The 14,688-nt window shown below is 39.8% G+C and overlaps 1 protein-coding gene across 11 annotated transcripts in view; it reads left to right on the top strand.

Annotated features, from left to right (window-relative positions):
• LOC119816258 (microtubule-actin cross-linking factor 1) overlaps positions 1-14,688 on the top strand; it is a 319,531-nt gene that overhangs the window by 269,213 nt on the left and 35,630 nt on the right. For all 11 annotated transcript variants that reach the window (XM_038332756.2, XM_038332759.2, XM_038332757.2 and 8 more), the window contains 12 exons: positions 232-398; positions 2,257-2,416; positions 2,765-3,091; positions 4,124-4,208; positions 5,025-5,266; positions 6,430-6,636; positions 9,018-9,137; positions 9,741-9,848; positions 10,654-10,872; positions 12,080-12,283; positions 12,984-12,992; positions 13,902-14,133. In XM_038332756.2, coding sequence (XP_038188684.1) covers positions 232-398; positions 2,257-2,416; positions 2,765-3,091; positions 4,124-4,208; positions 5,025-5,266; positions 6,430-6,636; positions 9,018-9,137; positions 9,741-9,848; positions 10,654-10,872; positions 12,080-12,283; positions 12,984-12,992; positions 13,902-14,133 — 2,080 coding nt within the window. The remainder of the gene's footprint in view (positions 1-231; positions 399-2,256; positions 2,417-2,764; positions 3,092-4,123; positions 4,209-5,024; positions 5,267-6,429; positions 6,637-9,017; positions 9,138-9,740; positions 9,849-10,653; positions 10,873-12,079; positions 12,284-12,983; positions 12,993-13,901; positions 14,134-14,688) is intronic.

Genomic DNA, 14,688 nt, shown 5'->3' on the forward strand with positions numbered 1-14,688 from the left:
TCAAGAAAGCTTCAGATTTGCCAAGATGAGTTGTGTGGGTTTTTGTTGTTGTTGTTTTAAAGATAGGGTCTTATTATGTAGATTAGGCTGGCCTCAACTCATAGAGGTCCACCTGCCTCTATTTCCCTGGTGCTGAAATTAAAAGTGTGTGCCACTACAATTGGCTCTTGTTTTATTATTAAGTGACCCTGTGTTGTTACTTTCCTTTCTCTTTAAACATACATGCCACAGTTGCTCCAGCGACTCCTAGATGATCGAAAGGCCACAGTGGATATGCTTCAGGCAGAAGGAGGCAGAATAGCACAGTCAGCTGAGCTGGCTGATAGAGAGAAAATCAATGGACAGCTGGAGAGTCTTGAACGTAGATGGACTGAACTCCTCAACAAGGCAGCAGCCAGGTAAGGGACTTGAGTCGTGTTCAGAGGATTATTTTGGCCTGTGTTTGATGGACAATCACTGAAGTGCTTTAAAAGCCCTTGGATTGATTGCTCTGGAGGGTGTCAGTAACTTTTATTGACAGGTGATAAGTGTTTAGAGATAACCCACGTATTACTCTCAGAAACTGAGCTGTCGTTACCAATAAGTTCTGAGGCTGGAGACTGCTTGCTGTGAGTGGTGGCTCTGCCGTGGCGGAATTGCTGTTCCAATAACTGATGCAGAAGCCTACAATCTAGCCAAGTTATAGTTTGAGTTTTTAGAAAGTTCTTTTTTCTTTCATATATATAAACTATGTTTCAATGTTTGTAATTGAAACTTGTCATGTTTCTGTTATGTTATTTTATACTAATATTTGATTTTTTTATATTCTCAAGCAATAGTCTGTGATACTGTTAAAATATATACGCATTCAAGAGATATATAGATATCCTCTATCTCAAAGAAGTAAATTAATAAAATATGCTTGCTAAGTGTAACTTTGAAAAAGCAGATGTCATGTAAAGTTTTACTGAAATACATCACTAAGTCTCAAGTCTTTTTATTTTTATTTCATTTTATTTATTTTGCCAATGCTAGGGATTATACCTAGGACTTCATGCATGCTGGTCTACTACTGCATGAGCCAGTAGTACTGGACCTTTTAAAGTAGCTGTCTTCTCAGCCTGTTCATCACACCCAAACCTAGCATTATGGCATTTCATTACTAATTTGGTGTTCATACAGATCTGTGGTTATTTCCAGGTTCTCTGTCTAAGACAGTTTCCTCTCCCCTTTCTAATTTACAGTATTCTTTTTTTTTTCTTTTTTCTTTTTTTGGTTTTTCGAGACAGGGTTTCTCTGTAGCTTTTTTAAAGCCTGTCCTGGAACTAGCTCTTGTAGACCAGGCTGGCCTCGAACTCACAGAGATCCGCCTACCTCTGCCTCCCGAGTGCTGGGATTAATAATTTACAGTATTCTTAAGATCCAAGCTTAGTGTGGATATTATATAAGATTTAAGATTCCAAATGACGCCGGGCGGTGGTGGCACACGCCTTTAATCCCAGCACTCGGGAGGCAGAGGCAGGCGGATCTCTGTGAGTTCGAGACCAGCCTGGTCTACAAGAGCTAGTTCCAGGACAGGCTCCAAAGCCACAGAGAAACCCTGTCTCGAAAAACCAAAAAAAAAAAAAAAAAGATTCCAAATGACTGTAAAATGTGGATGTATGTGTGTACGTGTGCATGCTAGTCTTAAATTTGGACTCAGTACAGTTTTGGCTTGACATTGCCATGAGCCTAATTGTGTTGACAGAGGTTTCTGTCCCATATTATGTCTGGGACTTAATTGGATTTTTGAAACTGGGGAAGGACTTCTAGCTCATAGAATTACTACGTTGGTTTTCTCTTCACTCATGTGCAGAGTTAACAAGGATAGAGTAAGACATGAAGACAGTTGATTTGGGGTTCCTTTAAGTTTTATTTATTGTGGCCATTTGTTCTGGTGGTGTGCATCCTACATTCCATTCTGATATGTGGAAGGTAGTCTAAGGAGGAGTGCTAAAAGAGCTCCTTCTATCCTTAGCCTACTGCTCATGAGGTGACTGGAGAAATACTTGTTTAAGCCATCAGGGTTAGCTTTCTCTGTTTTAATCATGAGAATTATCCAACCCACCTTAGAGACACAGTGGAAAATAATGCAGTGAAAGCTGCAACCACAAAGCAATGCTACCTACCAGTATGTTCTGTTTACTGGGGGCATGCCTGGGAAGACTGCTCTTGTACTGATTTGATGATGCTCCATGACTGTTCTGCCTGAGCATCTTGTTCTGTGTATTTGTGTAGGCAAAAACAGCTGGAAGATATCTTGGTTCTGGCCAAACAATTCCATGAGACAGCTGAGCCTATTTCTGACTTCCTCTCTGTCACAGAGAAAAAGCTTGCTAACTCGGAACCTGTTGGCACTCAGACTGCCAAAATACATCAGCAGATCATTCGTCACAAGGTAGGAAGGTGTTATGATAGATGAAACACAGAACTGGAGATAGAAACTGAAAAATTAAAGCATTCTCTACAAAATGTTTTATGGAGTTTTTATTTTAAAATAAGATCAAATAATTAGATGGAAACGATACATTGGGTTGGAATAAGAATAGAATTGCCTAACAGGTTAACAGCAAAGGAGGAAAAACAACTTATGTGCTACTTTTCATATGATTTTTGCCATGCAACAGGTGAATTTTTATTTTAATTTGTTCTGTTATTTGTTATTCATTGTTTCATGTTTGCTTTTCATTATTTATTTGTTTGTTTGTTTGTTTTTGTTGCTCATTTTTTCCATCTGGATTTTCAGGCTCTAGAGGAAGAAGTAGAAAACCATGCAACAGATGTGCACCAGGCAGTTAAAATTGGGCAGTCCCTCTCCGCCCTGACATGTCCTGCAGAGCAGGGTAGCATGTCAGAAAAGCTAGATTCATTGCAGGCCCGATACAGTGAGATTCAAGACCGGTGCTGTCGGAAGGCCACCCTGCTTGAGCAGGCACTGTTCAACGCTAGACTGTTTGGGGAGGATGAGGTGGAGGTGCTCAATTGGCTGGCTGAGGTTGAGGACAAGCTCAGTACAGTGTTCGTAAAGGATTACAGACAGGATGTCCTGCAGAAACAGCATGCTGATCACCTGGTATTTGTGTTTTCATTCTTACATTTATGTTACTGAATTATTTTGTCACTTTGATATGTGTTTCTCTTCATTGCTTTTTCTTTTAATGTCTCTCCCCTTCATTTCAAACACTTCAACTTTATTGTATGCATAATAAATTTATGCATATAAGTGCATAGTTGAATTGGTGCCAAGTACTCATTCTTTTTGGATAGGGCCAGGAAAATACTTGTATTTAACAGGCTTAGCTGGTGATTCTAGAAGATCATACAGGTTAGAGTCAGGGCCCGTCTCACCTGCAGCTTGTGATTTACATAATTAGGATTGGGTAATGTAGCAGTAGATTTTTGAGTAGATGAGGGCATACTGGAATGAAACCAAATATATCTAAATAGTATCCATGATCTCATCATGTAGCTGTAACAGAAATAGTTTGGAAATCCCAGGGATTCTGTGTCATCTTATAAAATATTCTTGTTTCCATGTATTTTTTTTAATTATGTGTCTGTGAGTGCAGAGGCCAGAGATGTCAGACCTGTGGAGGCAGAATTACAGGTGGATATAAGCTACCTGATGGTGATGGTGGGAATCAAACTCAGGCCCTCTGGAAGAGTAGTGCATGCTCTGAACTGCTGAGCCATCTCTCCAGATGTGCTTTTATGAAGTCTCTTTATTTTTAATATAATGGGCATTTTTGCTGCATTTCATTTCTAACATTCTTGTGTTTAATCCTGATAGATTGGTATCCTAAATCTTTTCTCATTCAGCACAAAAGAGAGCTTGCCTATAAAGCATCTCTTAATTGTCTTGAATAATCAAATAGAGAGTAACCAAAGAGATAAATAAGGGAATTAAATATTTGATTTTAAACAAAACTGCTAACTCATCTCTTTAAATGCCCTTTTTTAAATTACATTTTTTTATTAAGATTTTTTAAATACAATCTTTCCTCATTTTGCACAGCTATCCTTGTTCCTTTTAGAGAAAGTCCTCACATCTCTTCTCTTTGTTATGCCATATTTTTTGGGGTTAATGCTATTTTTTTCTTTTCAGGCTTTAAATGAAGAAATTATTAATAGAAAGAAGAATGTAGATCAAGCTATTAAAAATGGTCAGGCTCTTCTAAAGCAAACTACAGGTACTTTGAAAAGTGTACCTTTTAGCACCTCTGTGGTCTTTTAGATTTTTATTTTATGTGTTGAATATTTTGACTATATACATATATATGTACCACATGTGTGCTTGGTTCCTCAGAGGGTATTGGATTGCCCTAAAACTGAAGGTACGGGTAGTCGTGAACCACCCGATGGTTCTGGGAACCAAACTGAGGTCTTCCAAGCCCCATCAACCCTACCTCTCTCGTCTTAAAGATCATAAGCGCCCAGCACTAATCACTTCTCTTGGTCTATGAGAAACTTGGCATTCAGTGATTATGGCTGTGTGTTCCAGTGAAGTTGGTTATGTGTTCATTTCCTGCTAAGTCTTTTGAAAACTACAAGACTTAGTTATTTTATTATGTATACAATATTTTGTCAGTGTGTGTCTGCAGACCAGAAGAGGGCAGCAGACCTCATTACAGATGGTTGTGAGCCACCATGTGGTTGCTGGGAATTGAACTCATGACCTTTGGAAGAGCAGGCAATGCTCTTAACCACTGAGCCATCTCTCCAGCCCCAAGACTTAGTTATTTTATATCTGGCTATAGAGAGCAGTTCTTCCTGCCTCCTAATACATTGAATGCTAGCATTGTCTGTAAAGTTCTAGAAACACCTGCAGGTGAATTAAAAGCTTAATCTTAAAAGTCTTACGCGGTCAGGTTTATTTCAAGTTAACCGGCAGTTTGGGATATTAGGATATAAGTCAGCACCGTAGCAAGGAGTCTATAAAATTTAAGCTGTTAAAGACAAGATTGAAGAGTTCCTTCGTGTGAACAGTGCTGTGCTGTTTTTCCCAGGTGAGGAAGTGTTACTTATCCAGGAGAAGCTGGACGGAATAAAAACCCGTTACGCAGACATTACTGTCACTAGCTCCAAGGCCCTCAGAACTTTAGAACAAGCCCGGCAGCTGGCCACCAAGTTCCATTCTACATATGAGGAACTAACTGGGTGGCTGAGGGAGGTGGAGGAAGAACTGGCAGCCAGTGGAGTACAGTCTCCCACAGGGGAGCAAATACCCCAGTTTCAGCAAAGACAGAAGGTAAGCCATAATTTTACACTGTAACAAGGATTTCATCTTTGTCTGAAGTATGTGTCCTTACCTTTACCTTAAATCTAAACCAAACGTACTCCTGCTTTCTCTCTTGTTTACTCATGACAGTAAAATTTGACAAAAAGATACACACACATATATATGTATGTGTGTGTGTATATACTTATATATTCACACGTGTGTGTGTGTGTGTGTGTGTGTGTGTGTGTGTGTGTGTGTGTATGACTATAGTCTGAAGAAGAAAAAGCATCAATTTCCAAGTTCATAGGAAGTTTGCTTGCTGGTTTATGTTGTATAATTTACCTCCACGTTCATTCTCTAAAAGGAGACACTATTTGGAAACCAGAAGAAAGCAAATGAAAAGGAGGCAAGGGAGATGGATGAGGGCACTGGGAGGGGAAAGAATAAGAACAAGACAAGAATTAAATGGGGGGAGGTGCTTCGTAGTTACTTCTGATCCTGCTACAAGATCAGATGCAGTTCTTTGTTGTTGCTGTTGTTTTCAAGACAGTCTTTCTCTGTGTAAGAGCCCTGGCTGGTCTGGAACTCACTTTGTAGACCAAGCTGGCCTCAAACTCACAGAGATCTGCCTTTTTCTGCCTCCCAAGTGTCAGGGTTAAAGGTGTGCACCACCACTGCCCAACTCAAATGCAGTTCTTGATGCAAAGAAATTCTGGACAGCTATTCATTAGGTTAAATATCTGTCTATAGTTGGAGCATTATAAAGAATAGAAGGCAGCCGGGCGGTGGTGGCGCACGCCTTTAATCCCAGCACTCGGGAGGTAGAGGCAGGTGGATCTTTGTGAGTTCGAGGCCAGCCTGGTCTACAAGAGCTAGTTCCAGGACAGGCTCCAAAGTTACAGAGAAACCCTGTCTCATAAAGAAAAAAAAAAAAGAATAGAAGGAAAGGAACACTGTTTGTTTTACCCACAGACAATGTGGCTCAAGCCTTGCAGACAGTTCTAAGCAAGCATAAGCTAAGTCTAAAGTCATATTTCAAAATGATTGAAAAATATGAGGCAAGGAAAAAAAGAGCTGAAGGAAGGAGGTCAGTGCCCTGCTGGGATGTGGTAGAGACAGCGCTTTCCACTGTTCCACTGCTGATGTGCTTAATTTAGTAAGGTGTGGCCTGAAAACTTTTCCCTCCTTAGGAACTGAAGAAGGAGGTCATGGAGCACAGGCTGGTGTTGGACACAGTGAATGAGGTGAGCCATGCTCTCCTAGAGCTGGTGCCCTGGAGAGCCAGAGAAGGGCTGGATAAACTTGTGTCTGATGCCAACGAGCAGTACAAACTGGTCAGTGACACTATTGGACAAAGGGTGGATGAAATTGATGCTGCTATTCAGAGATCACAACAGGTAATGTTTATAATGCTGTACGTTAGTGTTTTAGACCGTGGGGTATGTGTGGGATACAGTGCTATAACCTATGTAAATACAAGCTCAGGAAGATCAAAATAAATACAATAAGCATGCTTTAGTAATAGAAAATACTTGGAAGAGGTTTGATCCAGATTTGAGCCAAAATACTCAAACCTTTTGAATAGAGAAAACCTTGCAAGAAGAGACCTATGTGAGGCTTTTTAACTTTTATGTGTATGGATGTTTTTGTCTTCATACATGACTGTGCGTCATGTTTATGCCTGATACTCAAGCCAAAGAGAGCTTGAGATCAGATGGTTGTGAGCTGCCATATGCAGATCCTCTGCAAGAGGAAGTGCTCTTAACCACTGTACAACTCTCTAGCCCTGCCTCTCCACCTCCCTCATTTTTTTTTTTTTGTTTTTCTGTTGAGACAGGATCTCACTATGTAGCTCCAGCTTGCCTTAAATTTACAGAAATCTGCCTGCCTCTGCCTCCTGGAAGCTAGGGATAAAGGTAGCACCACTGTTTAGCATTTGATGGAAAAGGGAAAGATACCAAGACTATAATTACTTTCAAATATGCAAACCAAAATAGCACAGTCACCCAAAATAGAATCCCTTAGTAAACACAGGTGTCATGTTTCCCTCTTTTTCCTTTTGCTTTCTGGCAGGGACGGGAGATAACTACTTTTGTGCGTAGCTAGATATATGTTTTTTATTGAGACAGACTCTCCCTATGTGACCCAGATTGGCCTGGAACCCGAGCTCCTCCTGTCTCATCTGTGGCATCACTGTCACATGAGCTGGCCATGCACCTGTTAATATTCCATACCAACAGACACACACTCTCTTGAATGAATGGATGACCCTTTGAGTTCACAATGATTATGAAGACTTTTAATGATTCCAGCTACTTTTAATGATCCCTAGTTTATCTTTAGGATTATTCCTAATCAGTGTAGCTATTTTCAGTTGCAGTGTATTATGCTTGGGAAACTGAGTCTCACATACACTCTGCATACATATTTACTTTGAGACAGTCTGGTGTGGCCTTGTCTGTCCTCCAGCTCACTATCCCTGTACTCCTAATTCCTCATGCCTCTGCCATGCGCTAGGATATCGGCCTTCTCCACAATGTCCAGTTCATTACCTTTCTCTTTTTTGGTTTTTCGAGACAGGGTTTCTCTGAAGCTTTGGAGTCTGTCCTGGAACTAGCTCTTGTAGACCAGGCTGGCCTCGAACTCACAGAGATCCACCTGCCTCTGCCTCCTGAGTGCCTTTAAGCATGTGCCACCACTGCCCAGCCATAACCTTTCTCTTTAAACCTAGGTTTAGCGACCCTAATCTTAAAAATGTAAGTATTCCAAAATCCAGAGGATGCTCAGCCAGTAATATTGCCTATATAAATATTCTAAAATTCAAAATGCTTCTGTTCCTAAGCATTTCTGATAAAGGGTACTAACGTAGACAGAGGTTAATAAAGTGGAAGAAAAGGTTATAAAGGTTAGAGAACTGTAAAGATCAACAGTTATACAGAGAACATTAGTTTTTGTGATTGAGTTCAGGGTTCTTCTAGGTCCCGTCCTTTATCTTGTCAAGTTCTTTTAAGTTAATGTTACTCAGCTGTCTACTACCATTTTAAATTTATATTTAAACATCTATATCCAGGAGATGACACACACTTGTAATCCTTTAGGGTTACATCACAAGACCTTGTCTCCAGAGAGAGAGAGAGAGAGAGAGAGAGAGAGAGAGAGAGGAAGAAAAAGTAGTAAATATAACTACTAAAGTTACTACTGTTTAGTGTTGGCATTGGAGAGAGTTAACAGAAAGTACCACTTGTTAAAGTTCCCTGATTAGAAAGATTCCAACTGCTATTTCTAATGGAGGACTAACCATCTACTAAGTTCTATAGATTCTCTTGAAGGAGTTGAATTCTAATTTTCCTACATTTTTATTGTTGTGATTTTGTTTCTTTTTAGAAATTTTTGCTACTATTGTAAGACAGGGTATGCCTGTGTAGTTCAGGCTGGCCTGAAACTTTCAGTTCTCCTGCCTCAGTCTCCCAAGTGATAGAATTATTGGCATGCGTTTCCATACTCATCTTAAAGAATCGTGTGTTGTCATCCCTGTTCCCATGGTGCTGGGAATTGAACCCACAGCCTCATGCATGTTCATTAAGTACTTTTCCACTAGCTACAAAGCCCTCTACAGCTCGGTTTGTGATTCTTATGAAACTGTTTTTAGTTTTTAATTTACCTTTTGAGGTACAACTATACTTCTAGAAATCCGGGCTTTTCTGGTGTTGCTTAACTTACAGCTGTAAGAAAGAGACCTTGGCTGCATGTAACTCTTCGTTTTTCTTGACTCTATTAGTATGAGCAGGCTGCTGACGCAGAACTAGCCTGGGCTGCTGAGACAAAGCGGAAGCTGACGGCACTTGGTCCAGTCCGTCTAGAGCACGACCAGACCACTGCCCAGCTGCAGGTACAGAAGGTAAGCATGGAGCCGCCTAATGCTCACATGTCCTGATTGGGAGAGAGTTAAGGGGGATGGTTTAATGGGACATGATAGAAATTAATCTATAAATACTTGATTTGGCGGCTGGAGAGATGGCTCAGCGCTTAAGAGGACTGACTACTCTTCCAGAGGACCCAAGTTCAATCCTCAGCACCACATGGCAGCTCACAACTGTCTGCACCTCCAGTTCCAGGGAATCTGATACCTTCATACCAATGCACATAAAATAAAGATAAATAAATTATCAGAAAAAAAACCCTTTATTTGGATGAGGAAAATATATTGTTTGTTCTTTTTATAGAAAAGGATAAGTAGACCTTTGAATCCCAAAAAGAATAGTTAACAGTCTCCTGAGTGATTTAGGAAGGAAATGTTTTTGTGAACAACTAAAAATAAGCACTGAAAACAATTTTTCCTTTAAAGATAAGCATCGATAATAGGTAAAAGCTAACCTTTAAGAATACTCTATGTATTTTTAAAACAAGGAATTCACTTGTTGTGTCTGACATTTCACGAGCACGGGCACAGGGCAGGTAGGTCCTTTCGCTTCTTGGCTTAATTGCAGTTTACTTTTCAAAGGCTTTCTCCATTGACATCATCCGACACAAGGATTCAGTGGATGAACTGTTCAGTCACCGTGGTGAAATATTTAGCACATGTGGAGAGGAGCAGAAAGCTGTGCTGCAGGTGAATTACAGTTATCATTCGTGCTGCATTTCTTCATCAAGCTAAACTAGAAATAAAACAATGAAGTAATGTTTTAAAAGTGTTGTTTCTCCTACTAGACTTTCTGATAACTGATGGTTAGGGCAAGGCATGGGACACACGCCCAAAGTTCCTGAGAGAGTGAAGCAAAAGCCTCTCAGGTTCCAGGCCATCTAAGTCATATCTGTCCTTATCTTAAACGTGCAACCAACACAAGGTGCGTGGTGACCGCTGTTTCTCAGACAGAAGTTGGCCTGAGCTGTTCCTCCTACACTCTAAAGACTGAGAGCGCGTTTGGAGGCTTCCTCTCCAGTCAGCGCTGGGCGTGTCCGTTTCCCCACAGTTTGGTTGTGTCTCTCTGCTTGGCTTTTGTTGTTGTTGTTATTTTTGTTTGTTTGCTTTTTGGGATGGAACCTTGGCTGGCCTGGAACTCACGGAGATGACCTGGTTCTGCCTCCTGTGTCACCATACCCAGCCCTAGAAGATTATTTTTAATTGTTTTTTTGTGTTCTGTTTTACTACCTTTTCAACCATATCCATACTTTTCAAATCCTAGATATAATGTATATGTATGATAGTTAAGTTTGAATTAAATATAAAGAAATTAAAAATCACTTATTCCTTAGTCCATTTTAGTTAATTTAGTGTATGTTTCTTTACACTTGTTTGTGTGCATGCAATTTTGTGGGAGGCCTTTATGCATCCTGCATTTTTTTTTTATTTTTTTTTTTTTTAGGAAAAGAAGCTTCCAATAATATTTTTTTTTCTTTTTCTGTTTGACTCATAGGAGAAAACTGAGTGCCTAATACAGCAATATGAAGCCGTTAGCCTGCTCAACTCAGAGCGCTATGCCCGCCTAGAGCGAGCACAGGTCCTAGTGAACCAGTTCTGGGAAACATACGAAGAGCTTAGCCCCTGGGCTGAAGAAACTCTAGCATTAATAGCACAGCTGCCCCCTCCAGCTGTTGATCATGAGCAGCTCAGACAGCAGCAGGAAGAGATGAGGGTAAGGAGCATGCCACTTCTTCCTCAGTGGAGACGGACCCTGTAACTCACTGAAAACACTTATTAAGGCTTATGGGGTGAATTTTAGGTTGCAAAGTTAATTCCTAATTAAAATTTCTTTTCACAATGAAAATATGTGTTAAATTTTCCTCATTATTTAATATTAATTGATTAAAGAAGATTATAGATGTGTCAGGAAGCTGTCAAGCCAGACATAGTAATACATGCCTGCAGTCCCAGCACTCTGGATATTGGTGGTTATGAGCCAGAGAACAGCCTAGGTTACAGAGAAAGTTCAGGCAGGCTTATAGCCAAAAAAGTTAAAAAGTTAAATTCTTCAAAAAGTTAAAGAAATTTTTTAAAAAACTTTTGTATATGGGGAGAAAGAAAGCACTAACCAGGGCTGGGATTAGCTCAGTGGTAGAGCACTTGATGCATGCCTGAGGTCTCAAGTTTGATCCCCAATGTATAAGAAAAAACACTGAAAAAAGCAGCTAAAAATCAAAGAAATTTAAAATATTTCTGAGGTTATTCGGGTATTAAAGTGTGGCTGGCTCTTTGACTTGATAAGAATGGGAGCTGTGAAGGAATTAGAATATTTTTGCCTCATAGATGTAAGATGAAAGAAATTTATAGATGTATCAGCTACAACTATTGCATGAATAATGCTTTTCTTAAATGTTTATTTCTGGTTTGTGATTTCTCCTTACTAATATTCCTATGTTTCTTTAAGTGGAGGTGTAAACTGGACATAGCAATAAAGTCAGAGTGGTCGAGTTACCAAGTGATTGCTGTTCTTAAGTTACCCTGCTTGGTGACTCAGTCTGAAGTGTAGAGAGAAACTAAGCTATGTAATATATTCTATTACGATAATGTGATACCAAGACATACTTAGAAGTGGGATGGATATGCCCAGGAAGACTTCCATAGCGATTGGACATCTGATCTGATTTGGGAAATTAAGAGAATTACATAGTATTAGAGCCCAAACTCTCCATAAATAGTGAGAGGCTAGGACTTGCTGGTTAACAGTTCAGTTTGTTTCTCTCAAAGCTGTTATTACCTATAATCAAGGTATCTAAATAACCTGATATAAACATGCACATTATTTTTGGTTTGTTATGACCTCATTGTACAATCCTCATTGTATTTTTGTTGCTAATTGCTTGTTGTCTTTACTTGCTATGCTTACATGCTTCTTTCCACAGCAACTAAGGGAATCCATTGCTGAGCACAAACCTCATATTGATAAGATACTAAAGATAGGCCCACAGTTAAAGGAGTTAAACCCTGAAGAAGGAAAAATGGTGGAAGAAAAATACCAGAAAGCAGAAAACATGTATGCCCAAATAAAAGATGAGGTGCGCCAACGGGCCCTGGCTCTGGATGAGGCTGTGTCCCAGTCTGCTCAGGTATGTGTGTTTGTGTTAAGAGTTCTCAACTGCCCACTAGTCTGTTAGCCTCTCTGTGCAGGAGTACCCAGACACCATGTTGCTAATCCATTATCTGTAGAGTAGGGAACTCTGTCTCCTTGCATTTCTGCCCTCAAGAGCATTGGTGCACTGGCCCTGTGAAAGGTGGAGTGCATCTTGGCTGATCTACATAATTGTTTATTGATGCTTCTCTGAAAGCTTCATGCTACAGTGGCTCTTTAGTGGGGATGATTTGAGGATAATATAATTTTGCAGATCCAAAATTTTGTTGAGTGATTACCTCAACAAAAGTCAAGTTCTAATTGAGGCTATTAATGTTGAGATTTAGAATGACAGCACATTAATTTAAGCAGCCAACTTTTTAAGTTTAGAAAAAAGTATGCTTCCATAGGAAGTACACCAGAGAGGGGGAAAGCACCAGCAGTAGACTTTCAAGCATGTAACTACATACTTCTTAACTAATATATTACTGTTAGTGGTACTCTTGTCATGTCTGGATATTTTATTCCTTGTTGAGTCAATATTTTTGGTTAATACTTGTACTTACTCACGTTTCCCCCCCCTCCTGTCCCATCTCACTCACACTGTGGAATGTGTTACTTTGTGTTGTTGCTGCCTGCTCCTGTCTTCCCCACATCGTCACATTTCATTGTTGTGTTGACCGCGCCCACCATTACAGATCACAGAGGTAAGGTACCCACTCACTCCATGGGAGTCAGTGTTCTTATAGAGCTGGAATTGAGGACAATGCCTATAAGAAAGCTTCATCTTACCTTTTCTGGACGTTTAATGTGACCATTTTGTTTGACATGGAATATAGAAGTAAGGGAGTAGTGGGAAATGATTTAAGACATTTGTTTCTCTTGTAGGGCACTTGACATTGATGAACCTTACTTAAATTAATAAATCCAGGGTTGGTTTTAGATGAGGTTTTTAGACGAAAACTCTTTCTGTGGTATTCTCTCTTTCCAACTTATATATCAAATTATAAATTCAGAATTTTATGATTTTAGTCATTTTATTTAAAGTACCAGAAAAGTAGGAAGGTTAGATTTGGCCTTCCTTGTTACCATTCATCATGCCAGCACTTCCCTTTCTCTTGTTGCACAGTGTGGGTTGTTATTCTACATACTATAGTATTTCAGACTCCAGGCACTCAGCAGGTTAAGTTCCCATCCATTTACATAGCAATGGAGGGCATCTTAACTTGTTGCTCTGGTATGTTGCATGCAGCTGTCATCTGAAGTGCTGAGTACTGACTCTCAGCAGTTCATAGTCTTGTGCCTACCTCATCATATTAGTTGGAATTTGAGAAGTATTATGACAATACTAACCATTTTGTGACTTTTTGGTGTATTACTTAGTATTTTTTGACTCAGAAAAGAAATACTGTCTTTTTGCCACTCTAATGGACCAGCACTAGTTTACTAAGTCCAAAACAGTTTTTTAGACAAACCCAACCCTTTAACATAGCCAATGGGCCAGACTGAACACGGGCAATCCTAAACAATAGGTTTATAGTTTGACTTTATGTCCTAACATGTTCCCCAACATGAAAAAGTATTGTTATGATGGCTAATAACCCAATTTTGTTTAGTTTCATGATAAAATTGAACCCATGTTGGAAACTCTGGAGAATCTCTCTTCTCGTCTGCGGATGCCGCCCCTAATTCCTGCGGAAGTCGACAAGATTAGAGAGTGCATCAGTGACAATAAAAGTGCTGCCGTGGAGCTGGAGAAACTGCAGCCGTCCTTTGAGGCCCTGAAGCGCCGTGGAGAGGAACTCATTGGCAGATCTCAGGGAGCAGACAAGGATCTGGCTGCAAAAGGTACTTGGTGGATTTGTATTCTTTAAGAAAGAGCACAGACTGAATTCCAGGCTGTGGCTACCTCCAACATCCTACCCAGAGTCACTGCTCAAGTAATGAGCATTCTAAAAAGTCGTGTAGAATTCATTTAGAATTCAGAACACATTTTCCTATTGAAACAAGTTTACAATTGGGAGCTAGATTCCCAGGCTAGGAAACAAATGCTCCTTTAACCCCTAATGTGAGTATCACAGTATCAGTAGTGGGCAGAACATAACTACCTTTTGTAACATTTTCCATGGGAAATTCACAGAAAGTTCAATAAGAACACTAGAAGGAAGCATTCCCATTTCAACCCTTAAGGACTTTTATCTGATCAGATATTTTGTATGATATTTCCAGATTGCTTCTGTGGTTCCTTTCTTTATAAGGGAGATCAACAAGCAGAAAAGACTAGTGTAGAAATGATAGTGATAAAGCTACAATGAACTATAATGTCAGAATTAGATTGAATTTCAATGAGAAATTTAGATTTCAGATTTAGAGAGATTCTGTTCACATGTTTGCTTTACTACT

Source organism: Arvicola amphibius, chromosome 6 (genome assembly GCF_903992535.2).
Source record: "Arvicola amphibius chromosome 6, mArvAmp1.2, whole genome shotgun sequence".
Taxonomy (NCBI): Eukaryota; Metazoa; Chordata; class Mammalia; order Rodentia; family Cricetidae; genus Arvicola; species Arvicola amphibius.